At 38.2% G+C, this 19,078-nt stretch overlaps 1 protein-coding gene across 3 annotated transcripts in view; it reads right to left on the minus strand.

Moving 5' to 3' along the window:
• Positions 1-4,223: 4,223 nt before the first annotated feature.
• The window catches only part of celf2 (cugbp, Elav-like family member 2), a 211,579-nt gene continuing 196,724 nt past the window's right edge, over positions 4,224-19,078 (minus strand). For 2 of the 3 annotated variants that reach the window (XM_015002472.2, XM_088003064.1), the window contains exons 10-14: positions 18,167-18,292; positions 14,638-14,817; positions 12,752-12,895; positions 11,350-11,521; positions 4,224-9,603 (exon numbers count right to left, since the gene is read on the minus strand). In XM_015002472.2, the coding sequence (XP_014857958.1) occupies positions 11,394-11,521; positions 12,752-12,895; positions 14,638-14,817; positions 18,167-18,292 (578 nt within the window). In that variant the 3' untranslated portion in view covers positions 4,224-9,603; positions 11,350-11,393. Of the gene's footprint in view, positions 9,604-11,349; positions 11,522-12,751; positions 12,896-14,637; positions 14,818-18,166; positions 18,296-19,078 lie in introns of all 3 variants that reach the window. The other variant, XM_088003065.1, reaches the window with a different exon arrangement.

The following is a 19,078-nucleotide window of genomic DNA, read 5'->3' on the forward strand; positions in this document are numbered from 1 at the left end:
CTATTTGATTCAGTAAAGTTAAATAACTACTAATATATTAAACAAAAAGCAGTGAAATCATTGGATGAAATATTTTTGGATTTAGTAATAATTTCAAAACTATTAATACAAATCAATTTATAGCAAAAACTGATAAATATTTTCTAAGCACCAAAACGATTTAGATTTACTAATTTATTAGGTGAAATCAAGTTTTACTGATTACCTGATAGAAATTGATGCTATTTTTATGAATATCTGGATAGTAATTATAGTCTTGATATTTTCAGACGCATCTGATCTATTTCTGTGCAGAAATCAGACGTATTTGTTTTATACAGCAGCTTAAGATGATATTTATTCTGAATTGCTGCTGCATAAATCATCTGGTCAGTATTATTGTGCCTGAGGGATTCTGTAACTGTTCACATGATTCAAACAAACTCCATTATTTCCTTGTTTCGTTTTGTAGCTATAAACTTCCACCTAAATGTTTTTTTCCTGTTTCAGTATTTTATTTCATGTTTACATTAATTTGCACATTTTCTTTCTGAATGAACAGATTTGGACTCAGATGTTGCTTCAGAACCGTTTTTGTGTGGAAATAATTGGACCTGCTGCCGGTTTCCTCTGCTGGCTCTTAACCTCCATTAGCTCACAACCCAACACTTTTTAAAATTATTTTCCTCTTCCAGTTGGTGAATTATTTCCTCCTTTGATGAATTTGCATTATTCCATTTCCATTCACCTGCAGAAAATCGACCCGGCTGAACTGTTTTCATTTGCAAACAGTTTCTTTTTGTTTGGAGCATCAGCTCTGTAAATATTCGTGCGTTCATTGTGAGAATGATTCAGTGAAGGCGGCGTGAGGCTTTATGATGGCGGCTTCAGAGGGAGGGAAGGTGGCGACCGGCGAAAACATTCAGTCACAAAACTTTGATTTGATGCGCAAAAGCTGCGAATATATCCACAAACCTTTAATTTAATTCATGTTTTATTAAATTACAACAAACTTTTAGTTTTTTAGGTGACAGACCAACATAAAGAAAAGTAAAATGAAGAGAAATGTCTGAGTTTTATCTGTTTTTCTTTGAAACACTAATTTTTAAAATTTAATTTGTTTTAAGTTTGTTGGTCTGTCATAAAAAAAATCCCTCTAAGATGTTTTCCACAAACTCGAGATTTGTGGAAAACATCTGGCCCGCCGTAGCTTTTTATATGGTCCTTTGGGCTACAGACGATAAAAATTACATCACACATAATCAATTCAATAAATTTGAGGATTTGTTACAAATTTTCTGCAGAAAATGTGAAAAACATTAGATTAAGCGATACCAACTCCCACCTGTAGGTGGCAGTATTTCATTTTAAGTTATCAAAAAGTCAAATTTAATACTCAGACATAAGTGTAAAAATTACATTTCTTTCAAATATTTCTAAATTAGCTCCACTCTGTGATTTTGATTGCAAAAAATAAATAAAATCAAAGTAATTGTTAAATCCTGGATGGATGTGAACAAATGTTCAATATAGTTTAATATTAATAAGAACTTATTGAATGCAGAGATGGCTACTTTTTAATATTTTAACAGTTTGTTAAAGAGTGCTACCGGCCCTTTAAGAGCATTCAGGATCTTAATGAAAACGAGTTTGACACAAACGCTCTAAAATATACTGCCTGTATTTTAAAATACTTTTTTTATTCAAATAAGTAAAACTGATGTTATTAGGATTTAAATGCATTTATATTATGGCTGATATTTGTGATGGTGGTGTTGAACCTACCTGAAGCCTCATGGATCCTGAAAGCAGCAGAAACTCGGCATCCTGACGCCCAGCGATGTAAAACATTCCCATCTAGACTCATTTTAAAGTTCGACTTGAATAAAGAAGAAAAATTGGACATTTTTGTCTGCAGATATTGTCTCGTATTAAAGGCCTGCATCTGCCCAAAGGTTGGATCCACAGCTAAAAATGAAATGCAGAATCAATATTTAATAACACAGCAGGCGGACGGTGCAGTGTTGAGAAACTACTCTGCCTGTATGCGTGTCTGTTATGAAGGCAGAATCTAAAACCGCTCTAAACTTTGGTTTTGTTTCTAAAGCAGACGGGTCTTCTCAGGTTGGAAGACGTTTAGTTTCGGCAAACAGCTGTTCAGTTTCTGCGAGTGACCTTTGACTTCTCTTTCCTCTTCCTTCTCTACTGGGGATGCAGTTGTGACGGTGAGACAGCACGGAGTGGGTTGGACACAGATTGGACAGACAGTGGACAGGTCTCGCCCAGGACAGCGGACAGCACAGGAAAGAGGACAGAAGTATTTACACCCTCTCCTTTTATCGATAACCAATGATCCGATGCAGAGCAGATCGATGTGATGGACGCAGGAAGATTAAAACTCACTATTTTAAGGTATATTTCAAAACTTTGGGAAATACACTAGTTTATCTAAAACATAACAGGCAGAAATCTAATAATAAATGTTTATTTAAAGATGTACAAAGCAAATTGATTTATTAATTTCACTTCCCATAGGTTTTAAACGAATAAAAATAATGGGGAAAATTATTTTTTCTGTTTATCTGGTTGCAGAGCTGCAGCGCCGTAGAGAGGGACGAATATGGAAAGTACGTCTATTATTTACAAGATTATATTTTTTATTCATTTATCCAAGTCTTGCTTAAATTTTCTTGAACCATATTTTATTAGATTTCTTATACTAGTTATTTCAAGTGAAAATCAATGTATTCAGACAAACTGGATCACTGAACTTCTTGTTTCAAAACTCAAAATAAAACTAAACTAAGAAACAAAAAACAAGTCAGTCTGTTTAGCTTAAACATTCACATTAAATCTTTTCTAATCCACAAAAAAATCTGACTGTGTGTAAAATGGTGGATTTAACCATATAAATATAAATATAAATTAGGCTTCAAGATATTCTGACTACAGTGGATAAATTGCTGGTTGTTACATCGCTGTGGTTTATGCAGAAGCTTCAGCTAATGTTAGCATGCTAGCTATTGTTAGCATCTTGAAAATCTTTTTAAAGGTAAACAGAATATTGTTTTTTCCGTCAAATGCAGAATTTGTGGCTTTAAAACTGTGAATTTCTGTAACTATAAGCAAACCTCAGCTGCGAGTTGGAACTAGCCCCTGCTAGCTAACATTTTAGCAGTCATCATGTTAGCTGTTTTACTGGAATATATTTACTAATAAGAAAGCTTGGATTCAAATCAAACTTTGAAACTGCTCTTTCTAAACTTGTGACATAATTTGTGGTTCTAACGTCATGATGGCTAACATTAGCATGCTAGTCAAGTCAAAGTTTCTTTATGTAGCACATTTTCAACAACCTCATCTGACCAAAGAGCTTCACAGTAATTACATCACAGGCAGACAAATGATAAAATAACAAACTAGAATAGAACTGGCAGTAAAATACCAAAAAAATAAATAACACAAATAAAAACCAAGATGTACTTAATTTCACTTGCAGAAATTTAGGAAAGAACTTAAATCAATTAACTACTAATCTTTTCAATTTTTTAAATTGGTGTAGCTACTTTAGCTACATAGTTAGTGTGCTAGCTACTTGGATAAATAAAAAAATGAATAAAGTTTTTTGTCAACTGAAGAGCAATATGACAATGTTTTTGAAACCACAGACATTACTGGTTGTACTGGTTTTAATCATCTCAGTGCAAGACGGACTCCCACTAAAATGTTTCAGCTAATGCTAGCATGTCTGGTGCTAACAGCAGTTAGCAGTTCAGTTCAAAATCATCAGTTCTTCCACTTACTGTATGCGTTTCAGAGTTTTAACAGGTTTTAATGATAGGAAATATACTAAAGTTGATCATGATTTAAAGTGTATTTCCCAAAATGCTGAGAAAATGAGTCGCTTTCTACGCCCATGCTAAGTTTTGTTCCATCTAGATTACCCGATACAATAAGGACATTAGGAAATGTTTCTTCTGACTGTCACGCAGCAGCTTGGGCTACACAGTAATATACATGCAAACGGGTCGATGTATATTTACTATGTTTAGTGAGAACAGCATAGTGAGTTGTCAGTGAGGATGGAGTCAACTTTACTATGTGGTCCAAACAGAAAACACAGAAAACAGGTGGGAGGAACGACAGAATGAGCGAGAGGAAGGAAGAGAGAGAAAGAAACGGAGGATGAAACGGTACAACATCAGACGGCCACTGGAACATAACAACACAGAGAGAGACAAGTATTAGGAAAAATGGTTTAATATAGGAGACAGAAGCAAAAAACTGCATCACACAAGAACATACGTTTACAAAAATAATTCTGACTGCTTCAGCTACACAGTTAGTTCACAGAGAAGGACAGAGAAACCGGAAAAACTCTAACAGCTAAAAGCAAAGTTTCTAATTAGTTGATCTCTTTATTAAACTAATACATTAATCCACTGAAGGTGACTAAATACTTCTATTCTTTCTTTTTCTATAATTGTCTTATCGTGTAGACGACACAATACAGAAGTCAAATGAAACTTACCGCTGTTGTATAGACAAACTTGCTAGAACTACTAATAAGTAAAATGAAAAGTCTGACACTCACCTACCCTCCTTTTTTGGAAAAGAAAAAAACATTAAAGTGAGGAAAAAGAAGTGAAAGAAATAAAGCCAAAGATCTTTTAGAAAATCTTATATCAAAAGCCAACGTTCTCGATGCCAGCTAGAAATCATACTCGGGGACCAGTCGGGTCAGGCCACATCACCAGGCCAGACAGCGTTTTTCTAAGATTTTTTTGTTGTATCCTTTAATCTCCAGTATAAAAAATTCCACTGGTACAAAATGCATAAGTACAATCAGTTGTAGAAATAGGAAAGCCTGCATTTTTTGTACTTTTTAAATCCCATCCAGTGACAGATTTCCAAGTGTTGTCAAACAAACATACATCACGCTTACAGGATCCACTGAATGCATTGACTTTGGCTTCTCTCAAGACAATAACTCTGAAACTACTGAAAACCATTTTGAGTCAAAATTAACAAAAGCAACAACAGCAACAACAAAAATCAGATTTTTTTTGGTGAATTTTTGTAGTTTTTTTTCTTTACAGACAACAAGCTCTGTTTTTACGCCACGGAAAGAGAACACACAAAACATTTTTCTCCTCAAAAAACTTGACATAAGCCATAATGCAAAGAAACAACAAGTTAGATTTTTTTTGTCCTTTCAGATTTCAGTATTTGATAAATAGCACTTAAGATAATTAAGAAAGAAGGAGAACAGAGAAGTGAACAGTGACGAGATAGAAAGATTACAACGAGCGTTGGCGATGACAGCCCCTGAGGTGAGCCGCTCCACAGAAACTCGGCTTCTTGTGCTTCCAAAGGCGAGATGCTTCAAGCTAACGCTGCGCCGCGTCGGGCGGGCTGTGTGCAAGTTGGTGCAATTTGGCAGCGCAAAAAATATCGTTTTTGGACTTTCACAGGTCTTTAACATCTAGCATCTGTGTTTAAATTAAAAAATACTGTGCAAGAGAGAAGTGAGAGTGTGAAATATGGAGTTGTACAGAGGATATAAAAAGTTCACACACCACGTTAAAATGGAAGGTTTTTCTGATTAACGTGTAACGTAAAACTCGTGACCCGGAAATATTAGCCCACTTTTCTTTTGTTCAAACTCGAGTTCGAATGAGCAGGAAGTCGAAATTATAATTCTGACATAATTCTGTTTCCATCTGGTGAAGAAGGAAGTTGCTCTCAGCATAGCATAATATAAGAGTAGATGCCGCATTGGCTGCTCCGGCGCAGGAAATACGGCGGCCATCTTGGAGCGGTCGTCCCTCCTACTTTGCTCAGCCAAAGCAGGAGAAGATGCCTCAGCACTGAGGGACATTGTTGTTCGGATCGATGGATTATTCATGTGATACCAGCTAATATTTAGCTGGTATGTCGTTTCCTCATTATTTTGTTGATTTGGACGCCTGGAAAGTGTCGTCCTGCTAAAAGCTAAAGTTGTTTGTCTCCAACAATGCTGAAGGTTTGATACTGATTTGCGTCGGGTCATGATTCCTTGGCCATCCAGCATGAGCTGAAAACCCCCAACTTGAAACCATGACGCTGTTTTTCAGTTCAACTTATGATTTTTTCAAACCAAAACAAATAATTTTGCATTTGTTTTGGAGCCTCCAAGGCCTTGTTGCTAAATGTGTCGAAGCTTATCTTGACTTTTCGTACCATAAATAAATAAATGATGCAGGAGATTGCTGCCAGATGTACCATAAACAAATATATCCACCACTTTGTTTTAAAAAATATCGTTCTCATGAATGTTTTAAACATACCAAACCCATAGGGGGCAGTGTAGCGCAAAGCTAGAACCTATGTCAGCCAATCAGAATCCTTCGAAACAAAGACGACTTCCTGTTACAGATTAAATATGGCGGCAGGAAGTTCACTTGTATGGACAGATTGAATGACTAAAGTAGAATATAAAGACGATGTTGATTGGGAATCGTGTCAAAGAAAGTGTGTGGATAAATTGGGGAAATCTAAAACCCAGTTTTAGATTTAAGAAGACATAAACTGTTTTCTTACACTTTGGTTGGAGTTTCCATAAATAATAATTTTTAGGTGGATTAAAGGCCAAACATAAAACTGTATTAGTTTTTCCCAGATATCGGACGACCTGTGTTCTAGGCCTAAAGGTCCGATGCGTCTAATCCGATAAATAATCGTGAGAAAGATGCGTTTTAACGGGTGTGTAAACTTTTTAGGTCCACTGCACACAAATATTCCTCTGTAGGTTCTTTAATTTTCCGGCTGTGAAACGTGTAGTTATGGCTGTTTCTTTCTCCACTTTGACTTATGCAGCATTAAAGTTCCACAATCAGAGAAATAACACTTCGGTTTGGTGTTGAGCATCTAATGAAAGCGGCGCTGCCTTCATCTCGGCTGTTTTTCCCTGTGTGGACCTGCAGACGTGACCTCTTCCTCTTAAGCCAACAAGCTCTTTATTTCCCCCGTCGCCGTTCCAATAAGATGCTCCTCCTGTTTCTAATAACCTCGCTTAGCCTGGGAGACAACAATCCGGAGAAGAGCGCGCGGCGTCCCTTCCCGTCTTGGCGGAAGAAATGGAGGAAACCCAACAGATGGGGCGTTAACGGCACACAGAACTGAACCTGGACTTGGCACAACATCCTCTACCTTTATAACACTGGTGCGACTCTCCCTGGTTAAGGCGACTGGTGAGCTTCTGTAGAAAATAATGCTGCCTTTTTTTTGTCTTTTTTGCAGACCGTAAACGAGGCTTTCAGGGAGGGGCAGTTGAATAGACTGACAACACTGTGCCATGTAAACGGCTCGACTATGTGAATGTCAATAACACACTTTGGCATCTATACATGATTTTGGCCCATTACACGACGAGACAAAAGATAAATAAGAGTTCAGCAGCAGATCCGGAGCGTCCCGCCTCCTCCCCGCCGGACGGACGGCGACGTGTGCTTTTTCCTAAACACATTGAGGCTGAATGAATGAGTCTTGCCCTGTGCTTACATCATGAAAGCGTTCGCTCCTTGGAGGTGATAAACAGTAACGATTCTCGCCATCAGATACAAACGACTCCGAAAGGTTTTTGAACTTAAAAATAAGAGATAAGACGGGGATTTAGAGAAATAAGGCTTCGCGTATGACTCTCGCTTTAATACTTTCAGCTGGGATGGAGTCAGGAGAGAAAGAACGGCGAAGCCTGACGTTTGCGTCTGAGCGCGAGAGACGCTAATAAAAACAGAGAGAACAGGAGTGCAAAGATTCGTGGTAAGGCTTTCATGACTCAAACAGCGGTACAGTGGCTAAAAATATTAAAGTGATGAGTGTGTGTGTGTGTGTGTGTGTGTTGGGTAGCAGCGGTTGCTGAAGAGGATTTCACGCTCAGGGGCTCTCATGCACATTTAAAAAGTAAACTGTGAGGTCTGCACGAGAGTGTCTGTGTGTCCATGTGTGCATATGTGTGTATAGATATATTTATATATATATTTATATGACACATGGGCACTTTTTACATCTTTACAAAGAAAAAAGCAAACATGACATTGTCAGGCAACAAGACCACAGAATAGCAAGTTAAACTCTTTTTTTAAATCTATACTTTAAATATGAGGGATCCATACAAAACACTTATAATAAAATACCCATGTTATCAAATTATTTCACAAGAAATACACTGACGCGCTAGGCAGGAAGTACCTCCAGGATTTGGCACTAAACTCCACTGATCTTGTCTTTTTTTCCTTATAAGACATTTTGCTGAACAACAAAACACATCTAAATATTGTTTCCCACGAGAGAAATAAAATAATAATGACATTGATGCTTCACGAGCTGACATTTTATATATATATTTATAGATATATTTATATTTATATATATTTTTAGGAATTTTATATAGCTAATTAACCAACAAGAGATTTAGCAAATAGGGACTCCTTAAAAATAAAATAAAAAAACAAATTAACTATTATAGTAATATGAAAGGCTTTGTCTATTGTTCAAGTAAACTGATTTTTTTTGTCTTCTCTTGAGAAAACATGAGACATTTAAGACCGTTAGACTTGTGATGAAACCACAACTAAACTCACAAGAAGCACCGACGTTAACGTGGGTTACAGGTATCGTAGTTTTTTCCTCTATACATTTAAACAGTAGAAAATATAGGTAATTTCATCATGTGCATTTAAAACCACGGATTGTCTATCTGTGAGTCAGTTCAGCAAAAGGTGACACAAGTAGGTAGCATTTCTCCCCCCCAAACAGGGCAAATGTCCTTTTTTATTTTTTATTTTTTTTACCTTTAAACTACTCTAGAAAAAGTGGTTCTATATATAGACTTTGAATGAGAAACAGAGCCACTTAAAATGGCCTTATCAAAAAACTTTACACTGCCTGAAAAATGTAAAAACCATTAGAGAGCTCTGAGAGAGTCTAATATTGATCAGACAGTTTTTATTAAAACTGTGTGGAAGTAGTCTTATTTCTCAGAGAAACTGGCACCAACTGCTTCTGGTGCCGCTTCGTGTTTTTGTGTTTTCCGTCTGCGACCAGAAGCAAGATGAAGAGCCAATTCCTGTAGTGAACTTTCAAGTTTACGTTAAAATGAAAGAAGGAAAGAAAAAAATCACAAAGAATGGAAATCACTTTTTTAACCACAGGTTGTCATTTTTTACCTCAAAAAGAAAATTGGTTCAATAAAAATCTCAGTCTTTTTAGTTAAATTTCATATGAATGCAGCTGTATCTTTTTCACATTAATTTATTTTCTTACCCACGCCTCCCTAAAATACAAATGAGGTCACATGCAAAACAAAAGAAAAGAAAAAGAAACACAAAACCAAAACATAAAACTGATATTTAAAAGTCCAAAAAGCTAAAAGCTGAAAAGATCAGTAGGCAGCGGTGGAGGAGAACCAGGTTATGATCAGGTGAGCTCGGAAAAGACATCAGAGAAACAATGACGGGGAGGAGGAAGAGGACACTTTTTTTGTTTGTTTTTTTGTTTAAAGTTTTTTTTGTTTGTTTTTTTTGGACGCCACGAAGACATGCTAGGCAAACGATGAACTAACAGGCATGGAGATGGGTTGTTCTAAAAGGGGGAAAGAAAAAACGGGAGAGGAGAGAGTTACACACAGAGAGCCAGAGCAGCACACCACAACAGCATCATCTTCCAAAAAACCAAATGAAAACAACAAACAACAAACAAACCGGTAAACAGCAACACAACACACTGGTTTCATAAGCAGGTTTAGCATTAATTTTACATTTCTTTACATACTAGAAAACTGACATTAATGTTATAGATCTATATTTACGAGCAACGACGCACATTCACACCCAAAGCCGTATCCATCACGTCCCAGATGGATGGTGTTGTTTGGGGAGCGAGATTTTATTTTTTATCAATTTTCTTCTGGTTTAAAAATCTATTTTAAATTTTACAGACGGGAGGGGGGACAGACAGACAGACGGACAAAAACACGTAAAAATTAAACGTTTAAAACAACCCTAACGAAACCGAAGAGGACAAATGGAGAAGGACGCGCTGTGAAACGTAAAGATGGATGACGGTCACAGAGACAGGCGGGTTGGGAGGGCTGATGGATTCTGTCACCATGTTTCTGCACAAAAAATTAACAAAAACAAAAACAAACACTGGCGTGAAAGGATTTAAAAAAGGAAAAACACCGGGGAACTCCAGCAGGTTTCTCCACAGGGTCGAGTTGAGCGATGCTGTTTACTTTATCGGAGTCCAATAACTTAACGATAGGCAATAAATAAAATCATTTTTTCTTCATCTGAGGCAGTAAAAATGTTGTATAAAAATAGAACTGCTTTTTTACAAATAAAATTTACAGGCCTGTGGCTTTACTGTACTTTGAATTATTTTTTTCAATCAGTCAACAAACCTCAAGTATTTTCAGAAACCCGCCCCTTTAACCCATAAACTTATTTTTGTAGTACTATTATTTCCTTCCACAAATTCTGGATTTAGTTTATTTTATTTTTTCAAATCTACATGCTGTTATAATCTTTTCACATAAAAGACCAATGTGATCCGACCCAGAAAAGTAAGAACAATTTTTTTTAAACTTCTGTGAAATAAGAAAAACTGTATTTGTACATAAATGATAATGTTTAGCTGGATTTTGTGTTTTTTTGTCTTCTTGTGGTGGTAGAGTGTAACTTTACAGTTAAGAGGCCACGAATGTTTTGCAGCCTTTGCTCCCGGGTTGCCAGCAGGCATCAAGGGGTTTTTCTGAGAAGCAGCGGCGGCCTGCAACCAACACCGTGGAGGTCAAAGGGCGAATGTGCATATTGGCGAGCGGGTTAAAAAAAGAGAAAATTTTGAAAAACGAACCCATCACAGCCTTCGAGTTCGAAACAGAAAACTAAAGAAGAAAATAATGGTACCATGGCTCCTTTGTCTGGACTTTCCACTCAAACTAGTCTCTAAAGGTGTATAAATAATCAATGCAAAAGAATAAAATTAAAGTTTAAAGAAACTATTCTTAAAAAAAAACAACTTTCTTCCATTGTATAGAGAAAGAAAAATAGATTGCACAAAGTAATGGCAGAAATGGAAGTGTTCATGTGTGTCAAAAGCTGTAATAAATAATAATAGTTGAAGGCTTACATAGAAATCTTCAAAAATAACCAAGAAAGAAAAGTGCGTCTCCCTCAGGTGGTTGTAGGTCATCTCCCCCTACCTCCCACAATCCCTCTGTTCACCCCGACCCCCCCAGTCCCCAAGAGGCCATGGCTCGCTTTATTTTCAATAAACTTTTTTAACCATCACTTTTGCTCTTTTTTAAATGGGGGGAGGGAGACTTACCCTAGCAGTGCTAACTGGGGGAGCGGACAGACCTAGTGCTAAGATCAGTAAGGTTTGCTGTCGTTCTTGGAGCGCTTCAGCTGCACCTTCAGCCGCTTCATGCCGATCTGGAAGCCGTTCATGGCCTGAATGGCTGCCTGTGCCGACACCGGATTGTCGTAGCTGACGAAGCCTGCGGGAAAAACGGCGACATTTGATCGACGACGCGTTGAGGTAAGCAGAGAACTGAACGTTTTGTTACATGCTCTACTTCTTTCTGCTGTGTTGCAAGAACAAAATGATCAATGAAACTCTGAAAGAAGATCTTTAAAGTTTTATGTTTATTTTATTTGTGCAGAATCCCTAAGAATTCAAGGTTTTGATACTAAAACAGTTTTCTATAGAAGCCAATTGTATTTTATACTGGAAATAATCTGCTATTGTACAAACATTCCTCTTCATCTGAGTTCTTTAAAAACATAAATATGATTAAATATAAAGCTTTTAAATAAATCTGCACAAAGGTAACGGCTTACTTTGAAATGTTCAAAATGAATTCGCTAGTTGTTTTGTTAGCCAACTACTATTAGCAGTTTTGGTCAACATTATTGAAACAAAAGTTTAATTTATGACTGAATAAATTGATAAAAGTTTTTCACTTCAGCTATCGCTAGCCGTTACGTACTCTTTTCACTATTTCAGAAAATAGTGAGAAACTTTTGACTTTCCAAATCAAAATCTACGCTACACTATGTAGTCCCTTAAAAACAAAAAGCACAAAGCGGGATTGTTAAACTCTGAAATGAGTTAGACTGACTTGCTAGCATTGCTAGCTTGGATAGCTAAGTCTACACTGTGTGATAGCTAACTGGTAGCTTAGCTAGCTAGCATTTCTGTTACACTTTAGAAAGGTTAAACAAAAATGACATGTCTGTTGACTACTGCTGCAATTAAATCACATTTATTATGATTACAAACGTGTTTCTGTGTGCCGCATTATTTGGTATTAGCATTTAAATGTTGCTTATTTTGTCAACATACAATGATACACTGCTGAGACTGTGTGCTAGCTAACAGTTAGCACACAGTTAGCTTCTAGAAATGTACACTAGCATTTCAAGACATGCTATCTTATGCCTAGCATTTCTGTTGCAGAAAGCGTAAACAAAACATTGATTTTTAATAATTGTTGTTTTTGTTCCTCAGTAATTGATTTATTTGGCTAGCCATAGCCAATGCTACTAAAAGTCAACATTCAACACTCCTTATCTAATAAAACGTGTTTTTTCCGTGTGAAGCATTGTTTAGGGTTAATTAACATTTAAATTTTCCTTATTTTGTTTAAATATTTTTCTACTATAATCTCTGATCAGTACGATTAGCTGCCAGCTTACAAAGACAATAGAAGAACAAGTAAATGTACCAAAGCACTTGCTAAGGTTTGTCTGTTTGTCGATGAAGACTTTGGCGGAGACCACGTTTCCGAAAGGCATGAACATCTGCAGTAAGTCCTGGTCTCCGAACTCCTGGGGCAGGTGGTAGATGAAGAGGTTGGCACCTTCAGGCCCTGGAGGGAAGGAAGGCGCGACAGCAAAGGTCAGGATGGGGTCATGCTGTTCACATCGAGCTCAGTGGAAACCGGCTGTTGTTGTAGGAACGCAGCTCAACGCTTGGCACAATGTGTGCTGGCCTTGGGTTTACCGCCGCTTCCAAACAAAACCCAGAAATGTTGAAAGCTTTTCATTTTTTAATAATTGTATTTTGGCTTGCTCCAAACAAAGCATGGGGCTTTTAATTCATTCTTTCAGCTGCATGTTGTCTCTCTTAAGAGGGGTCAGGGGCTCCCCAAGCCTCTTATCGATGCCAGCCTAATAATTGTAGTAGGTCAGATCTCTCAGAAGCATTTCGTTCGCTCTCCACGGCTAAATGAAGGCGCCATGTCTTTGTTTCCCTGAAGGGTTTTGAACTCCAGGTAAATACAGACAGCTTCTTTACAGTTCTCATGCTGAAAGAAGAGCGGGGCACAACAAACGGCATCCAGGCTGGTGTTTGTTTTTACTAGACATTTCATCATCTGATTCGTATTCAGGTCTGTTGTCAAAGGCTTTTGGGTAAATGTAATTCCAGCTGCCAGGTTGTATTTATAGGTGGCACATCGTAGAAGCACAATTTGAGATGTTTTCTTCTCCAACTTTAAAGATGTAATTAAAAATTTATACCACAAAATGGCAATTTGAAGCAACTGGAAAAGATATTAACTGGTTGCAATGAAAATATGTTTTATCCAGAAATCTAGTCATGAAATCTTGGCAGAAAATCACATTTGATATGTTTTGAACCAAAAACCGTCACTGTAATAATAATTGTCAAAGTAAGATTTTTCTTAGCTTGTTACTTTTGCTTGGAAAGGAGCTAAAACTTTGTCAAATAAATTTAAATCCAAATAGCCTCAAGCAAAGTTTAGCACATCGGAGCAAATGAAACCTGAATAAACCACAAACAGCATTTCCTTCATTTTTAAACCACCGGTAATTTTAAAACAAACTTTTCTGACACAAAAACAGAAGAAAATCCTCAAAAACAGAAAGATACCAGATTTAGATGAAAATGGGTCCATTTGTTGTTGTAAACAGAAAATAAATTGTTTTCTTGATCGTAGCATTATTAATTTAATAATCTTGTTTATCTTCTTCAGTGTATGAACCAAATGAATGAAGGTTGTTTATCAGTATTTTGCTTAAAGCTACTTTTACCACAGAAAACTCAATGTTTTCTATTTTTATTGTTTTTATTTGTGTTTTTACTCCTGACAGAAAGGAGCTTTTCTGATCTATGGCAACAGTTGCTATGGCAACGCGTCTGCGTGTAGCGTAGCCGACATAGTGAAAAAATGGGTTTTTGTTCTTCAACAGTTTTTCTGTTATTTTCCATTTGCTGCACTAAATGAATAATCCCAACATGGTTTCTGCCGCGGCTGGAAGAGAATCGTCTTCTGGCCTCCAGCTTTGGGCACAAACTTTCCAGATATTAACAACATGGAAGGGGCCCATGAGTAGTTCTCTTTCCATATAAGCCTCTTAAAGCAATCCTTTGGTAAGCTACGCTGGCACTCTGAGCTCAAGTCAAGGCAAATAAACGATCATTTACATGTGGTAGTTCACCTTGCTGACCACTAGGGGCAGAATACTGCAGCAGAGGCTAGATTCAGCATCTTAAACTCAGAGAAAGCAAATTAAAGATTCTTAATCTACTTCTCAGGGATCCCAGACTGAAGTTGTGTCCCAGTGTGGATAAGCCCAGACTACTGACCCTCCTTCTGGCTGCCGGCGGCCCCCTGCTGCTGCAGCAGGGACTGGCTGTAGAGGGTGGGCAGCGCTGCGGCGGCGTACTGCTGGATCCCTGAGTAGGCCTGCGTCAGCGCGTCCATGGTGCCTGCTGTGCCGTTGGTGAGCCCTGCGCCGCCCAGGCCTCCGTTTAGAGCCGCCATACCTGAGAGCATTTGAGCAACTTTACATAAAACCCAACAATAAAGAAAGGAGAATGCACTTACTCATTAGCGCTCCCACTGAAGGTTGTGTTTTATCCACACATACACACACAAACACACACCGACAGCCACAAACGGTACCGTAAAACACACACAGTGAAGACACATCGATACCAAACACACCGAAGACGAGACGCACAGAGTTTAAGTTTCAAACAGCAGAATAAGGATGAGAGCAGCTGATGACGGCCAGAGCTGCAGCATGCAGCAAACCACGGCGCGACATCAGCGCCACAAAAAACTACGGCACAAAACTAAACGTTGATGAAAATGTCCGACAGAACTACAGAATCTGAAACAGGTCATATCAATATCTAACACTTAACTAATTCTACACATCCATATAAGACAAACATTCATAAACAAATGAACAAATAAATATATTTATTTTTAAAAATTATTACTTAATTTTTTTTATTGTAGCTTGAAACGATTATTCTTTAGGGGGAGTTTTATTTTTCTTTCTAAAAATATAAAATGACCTTGGAATAAAATCTAATTTAAATTACTAATCACTAATACTACAATATCTGCTGTACATTGAAACAGCTTTCAGTGCTTTTTACTTATAATTTTGTTTTAAACTGTCCAAAAGTATGGAAGAACATTCACGTCATCATTTAAGTGTTATGTATCCATAAAAAGACTAAATATTACTATTTAATCTTAGTATAAATGTTGTGGATTTAATACAACATAAAATAGTGTTCAACAATATTCAACATAAATCTTTTTTGCATGTACAGAAGAACAGAAATCATGTCATTTATTAATCATTAAATATCCATAAGAAGATTAAGGCTTACTTATTAACAATTTTTCCAAGAAATATCTTTGACTCTGAAATAGCTCTCAATGTTACTCAAAATAAATGGTTTTTTTTGCATGTAATTTCTTAATTTTTAAACTGTCCAAAAGTACGGAAGAAGGTCCATGTCATCATTTAATAATTATTGTATCCCCATAAAAAGACTAAAGTTGACTCATAGCAATCCTGTATTTCTAAATACTTTTATTTTAGCAACTTCTCCTGAACATTGATTAAAAGTCAAACAGCCAGACTGTCCCCATCTGTTTGGCAGCCATGTTTGCTGAAGCTCAGGAAACTGGGGGCTGAAGGGACGATTATCTGCTTTCCCAGCCTGTGACGTCTCACTTGCGGGTTGAAGGGAGTGCGGCGCGAGTTTAAAAGTGAGCGAACGCAGCGGTAACACTCATTAGCTGCTTGTAACGGCTTAATATCACGGCGGAGGGCAACTTGTCTGAGGAGGTCTGACACCGGCCCGGCATCCTGTCGCCTCGCCGTCAGACACAGTGAAATAAATTATCGCCGCAGCGCTCCGGATTATAGGTCACTCATTTATTCAGGAATAATTGCACCGGTGACCTTTGCAATTCAATTAAGGTCTAGATGTGTTTAAATGAGGGCAGTTGGTGGCGGTGGGTGGATGGAAGAGGAAAGGGGCACCGAAAGGAGAGACTGGGTTAGCGGGGACAAAATGGGAAGCAAAATGGAAGCGACCCATTCGGTTAAAAGGACAGGCGTGTGTGTGTGTGTGTGCTGCAGTATGATTTACAGAGCGGATACAGCTACTCCAGCCGAGGAGCGGGAAAGGTCAGAGGAGAATAATGTGGTGGAAGAGGCCGGCAGTACGGGATCTCTGCTGTCATAACAGCTCTGATTAAGATCCAGACGCCGCGTCTGCTCAGAGGTCGAAGGCAGGAGACACGAAGAGCCGCGAAGAGCTCGATACATACCGCCGGACTCCCGCAGGGAAACATCTACCTTCTCCAGATTTAACTGCATCCGATGTCCCAAAAACACCCAAAAAGCAAAACACTACTCTGATGTTTCCTTCATTACAACTTTAGGTTCACATTCTGACTCCTGGTTTGTTAAAGGGGCCATTTTCCTGATTCAACGCCTTAAAATTGGGCCTCTATCTCTTTAAGAGAACTCCTGCTCTTTCTGAAGCTCATCCAACATGGCTCCTCTATTAACCCTTTAACTACGTTTTTACCAGGGTTGCTCTGAGCTGGAGCTCCTATAACGAGCTCAGCAGTTTCACCAGCTGCTTGCTAATTGCTGCTGGCTAGTCTGAAGGAGCTGGGTGGCGGAGGCGGAGCTAGGTCCACCCAGGTGTTTTGCACAGCATGCATGAAAGAATCAAGTCAACACTGCAGGTTTGTAAAACTTTGTCACAAATGTCAAAAAACCCACCACTTTGCGGTGGCAGTGTCTCCATTAAATAAGAAATGAAATTAAAATCATGTGTGGATAACTTTGCTCACATGATGAGTCATTAGAAAACAGGCAGTCAATGCTGCGCCACGATACTCCAACTATGAATTAATCTCAAAATTTATGATTTTTTTCTGGCAAATTTTTGACTTTGAGCTCAGAAATTTCCATATTTTTGTAGAAAATTTCTGATACTAATATCAAAATAGCTGTTTTTTTTTTAGGTAATTTACTCATTTTTAAATCGCACTGAAGAATGAATGGTAAATGGAAAAAATATTTACTTCAACAGTTTGGCATGATGCTTTGAATTACAGTTTATTTTGTGGTTTTTGACGTGAAATCGCTAACAGATCTGACTATTGACATGCAGTGATCTAGACACGCTTATTACAGCCTATTTTAATATTTCAGACATCAAATGTACCATGAAATGCATTAACACGTGAAAAATATATTTTTTTAGATATTCTGTACAAAAAAATTATAAGTATGCAAATTTATCATAAAAAACAATCTTTTTTTACAGCCTGAAAACAGCTAAAATTAGCAGCTCTGATTAGCAAATCTGTTTAAAACCCAGAAATAACAGCAAACACAACAGCAAAACGACACAGCGCCACCTTGTGGCAGACTGTCCCACTCAGCAGCAGCTGGTTCAGCACGCTTACAGCAAGCACAACCCGGGTCACAACCAGGAAGCAGATGGAGCGATGGAGGAATGGGTGGATGGGATAATGGGTGGGATGTCTGTGGCTAAAAGGAGGAAGCTTTGGCTGGAAAAAGGTTTAATAAACCAGAGACACAGAGAGACAGCAGGAAGAACCAGAGCAGGACACATGCAAGAACTACTTGGTTCGAATATGATGCTAGCTCAAACTCTTGAGCATATTTTGTACATAAATATAATCAGATTTGTCATGTTTATAAGATATTCGTTAAGTAGAGGTATGAGTCAAACCCCGTCTCTCTGCTCAGCGGTGGCGTTGCCGTCGGTGTGGATGGCTGAGGGTTGGGGTGGAGTGGCTGATGGCAGGGTGAATACTCACTGTTGACGCTACCTGCTAGTGCATTAATGTTGTTCAGGCCAACAGTCGCGCCTGCCAGGCCCTGCAGGGTACCCAGAGAGGTCAGAGAGTTCATGGCACCGGCGTTGGAGCTGGCCGTTGTGCCTGCTGCTGGGAGACCAACAGGAAGGAGAGAGAGCGAGAGGAAGAGGAGAACAGGAGACAGAGAGGTGGATGTGTTATATCCAACATTCAGCAGCTCTCAACAAACACAGATAGGTGGTTTTAAGGTGCTACGTGTAGCATTGGAAGGGTTACTGACGTCAGACTCACATTAGGTGATGCACTACTGATGCTACACCATGTGAAAATAATGATTTATCGTATAAATGTGCACTTTTTCATCCCATGTGACGCGTTCATTCAACTGGAAGTTTTGAGATGCTTCAAAGCCATCATGGCGCATCCATGCAAAAATGTGTTCCTATTTATTTCATTTTCAGATGTTGGAAAAAGCTGCAGAAACAGAATCAATCGTCCACGAATCCTTAAAAAGTCTTAAATGAGTGTATCTAAAATTAAGGTTATAAAGTCTTATATTTCTATGTTGTTTTTTTCTTGCAGGATTTTTCTGAGTCGCATGCAGACATCATCATTGCATTCTGTGACTCGGCTGAGGCTAACAGTAACTAGAGGCTAATATAGCTAGCTAGCTAGCTAGCTGCTTTTTGGCTCAGTCATGGGTAAGTGGAAATTTATCGGCAGTTGATGGAATGACGTTCATCTTCGCCATTGATTCACTTCTGTTGCAAACCCAAATGAAGCCAGGAGCATTCTGTGCAAAACGCCTGGTACTGTAGAGAGCGTCAGAAAACATGCAGCTTTCTTTAAATGCTGTCATGGTACTGGTCTTAAAAGGTCTTAAATTTGAGAGATGAGGCAATAGTTAAAGTG

The sequence above is a fragment of the Poecilia mexicana genome, unplaced genomic scaffold (genome assembly GCF_051168715.1).
Source record: "Poecilia mexicana isolate PSO_F unplaced genomic scaffold, ASM5116871v1 scaffold_23, whole genome shotgun sequence".
Classification (NCBI taxonomy): Eukaryota; Metazoa; Chordata; class Actinopteri; order Cyprinodontiformes; family Poeciliidae; genus Poecilia; species Poecilia mexicana.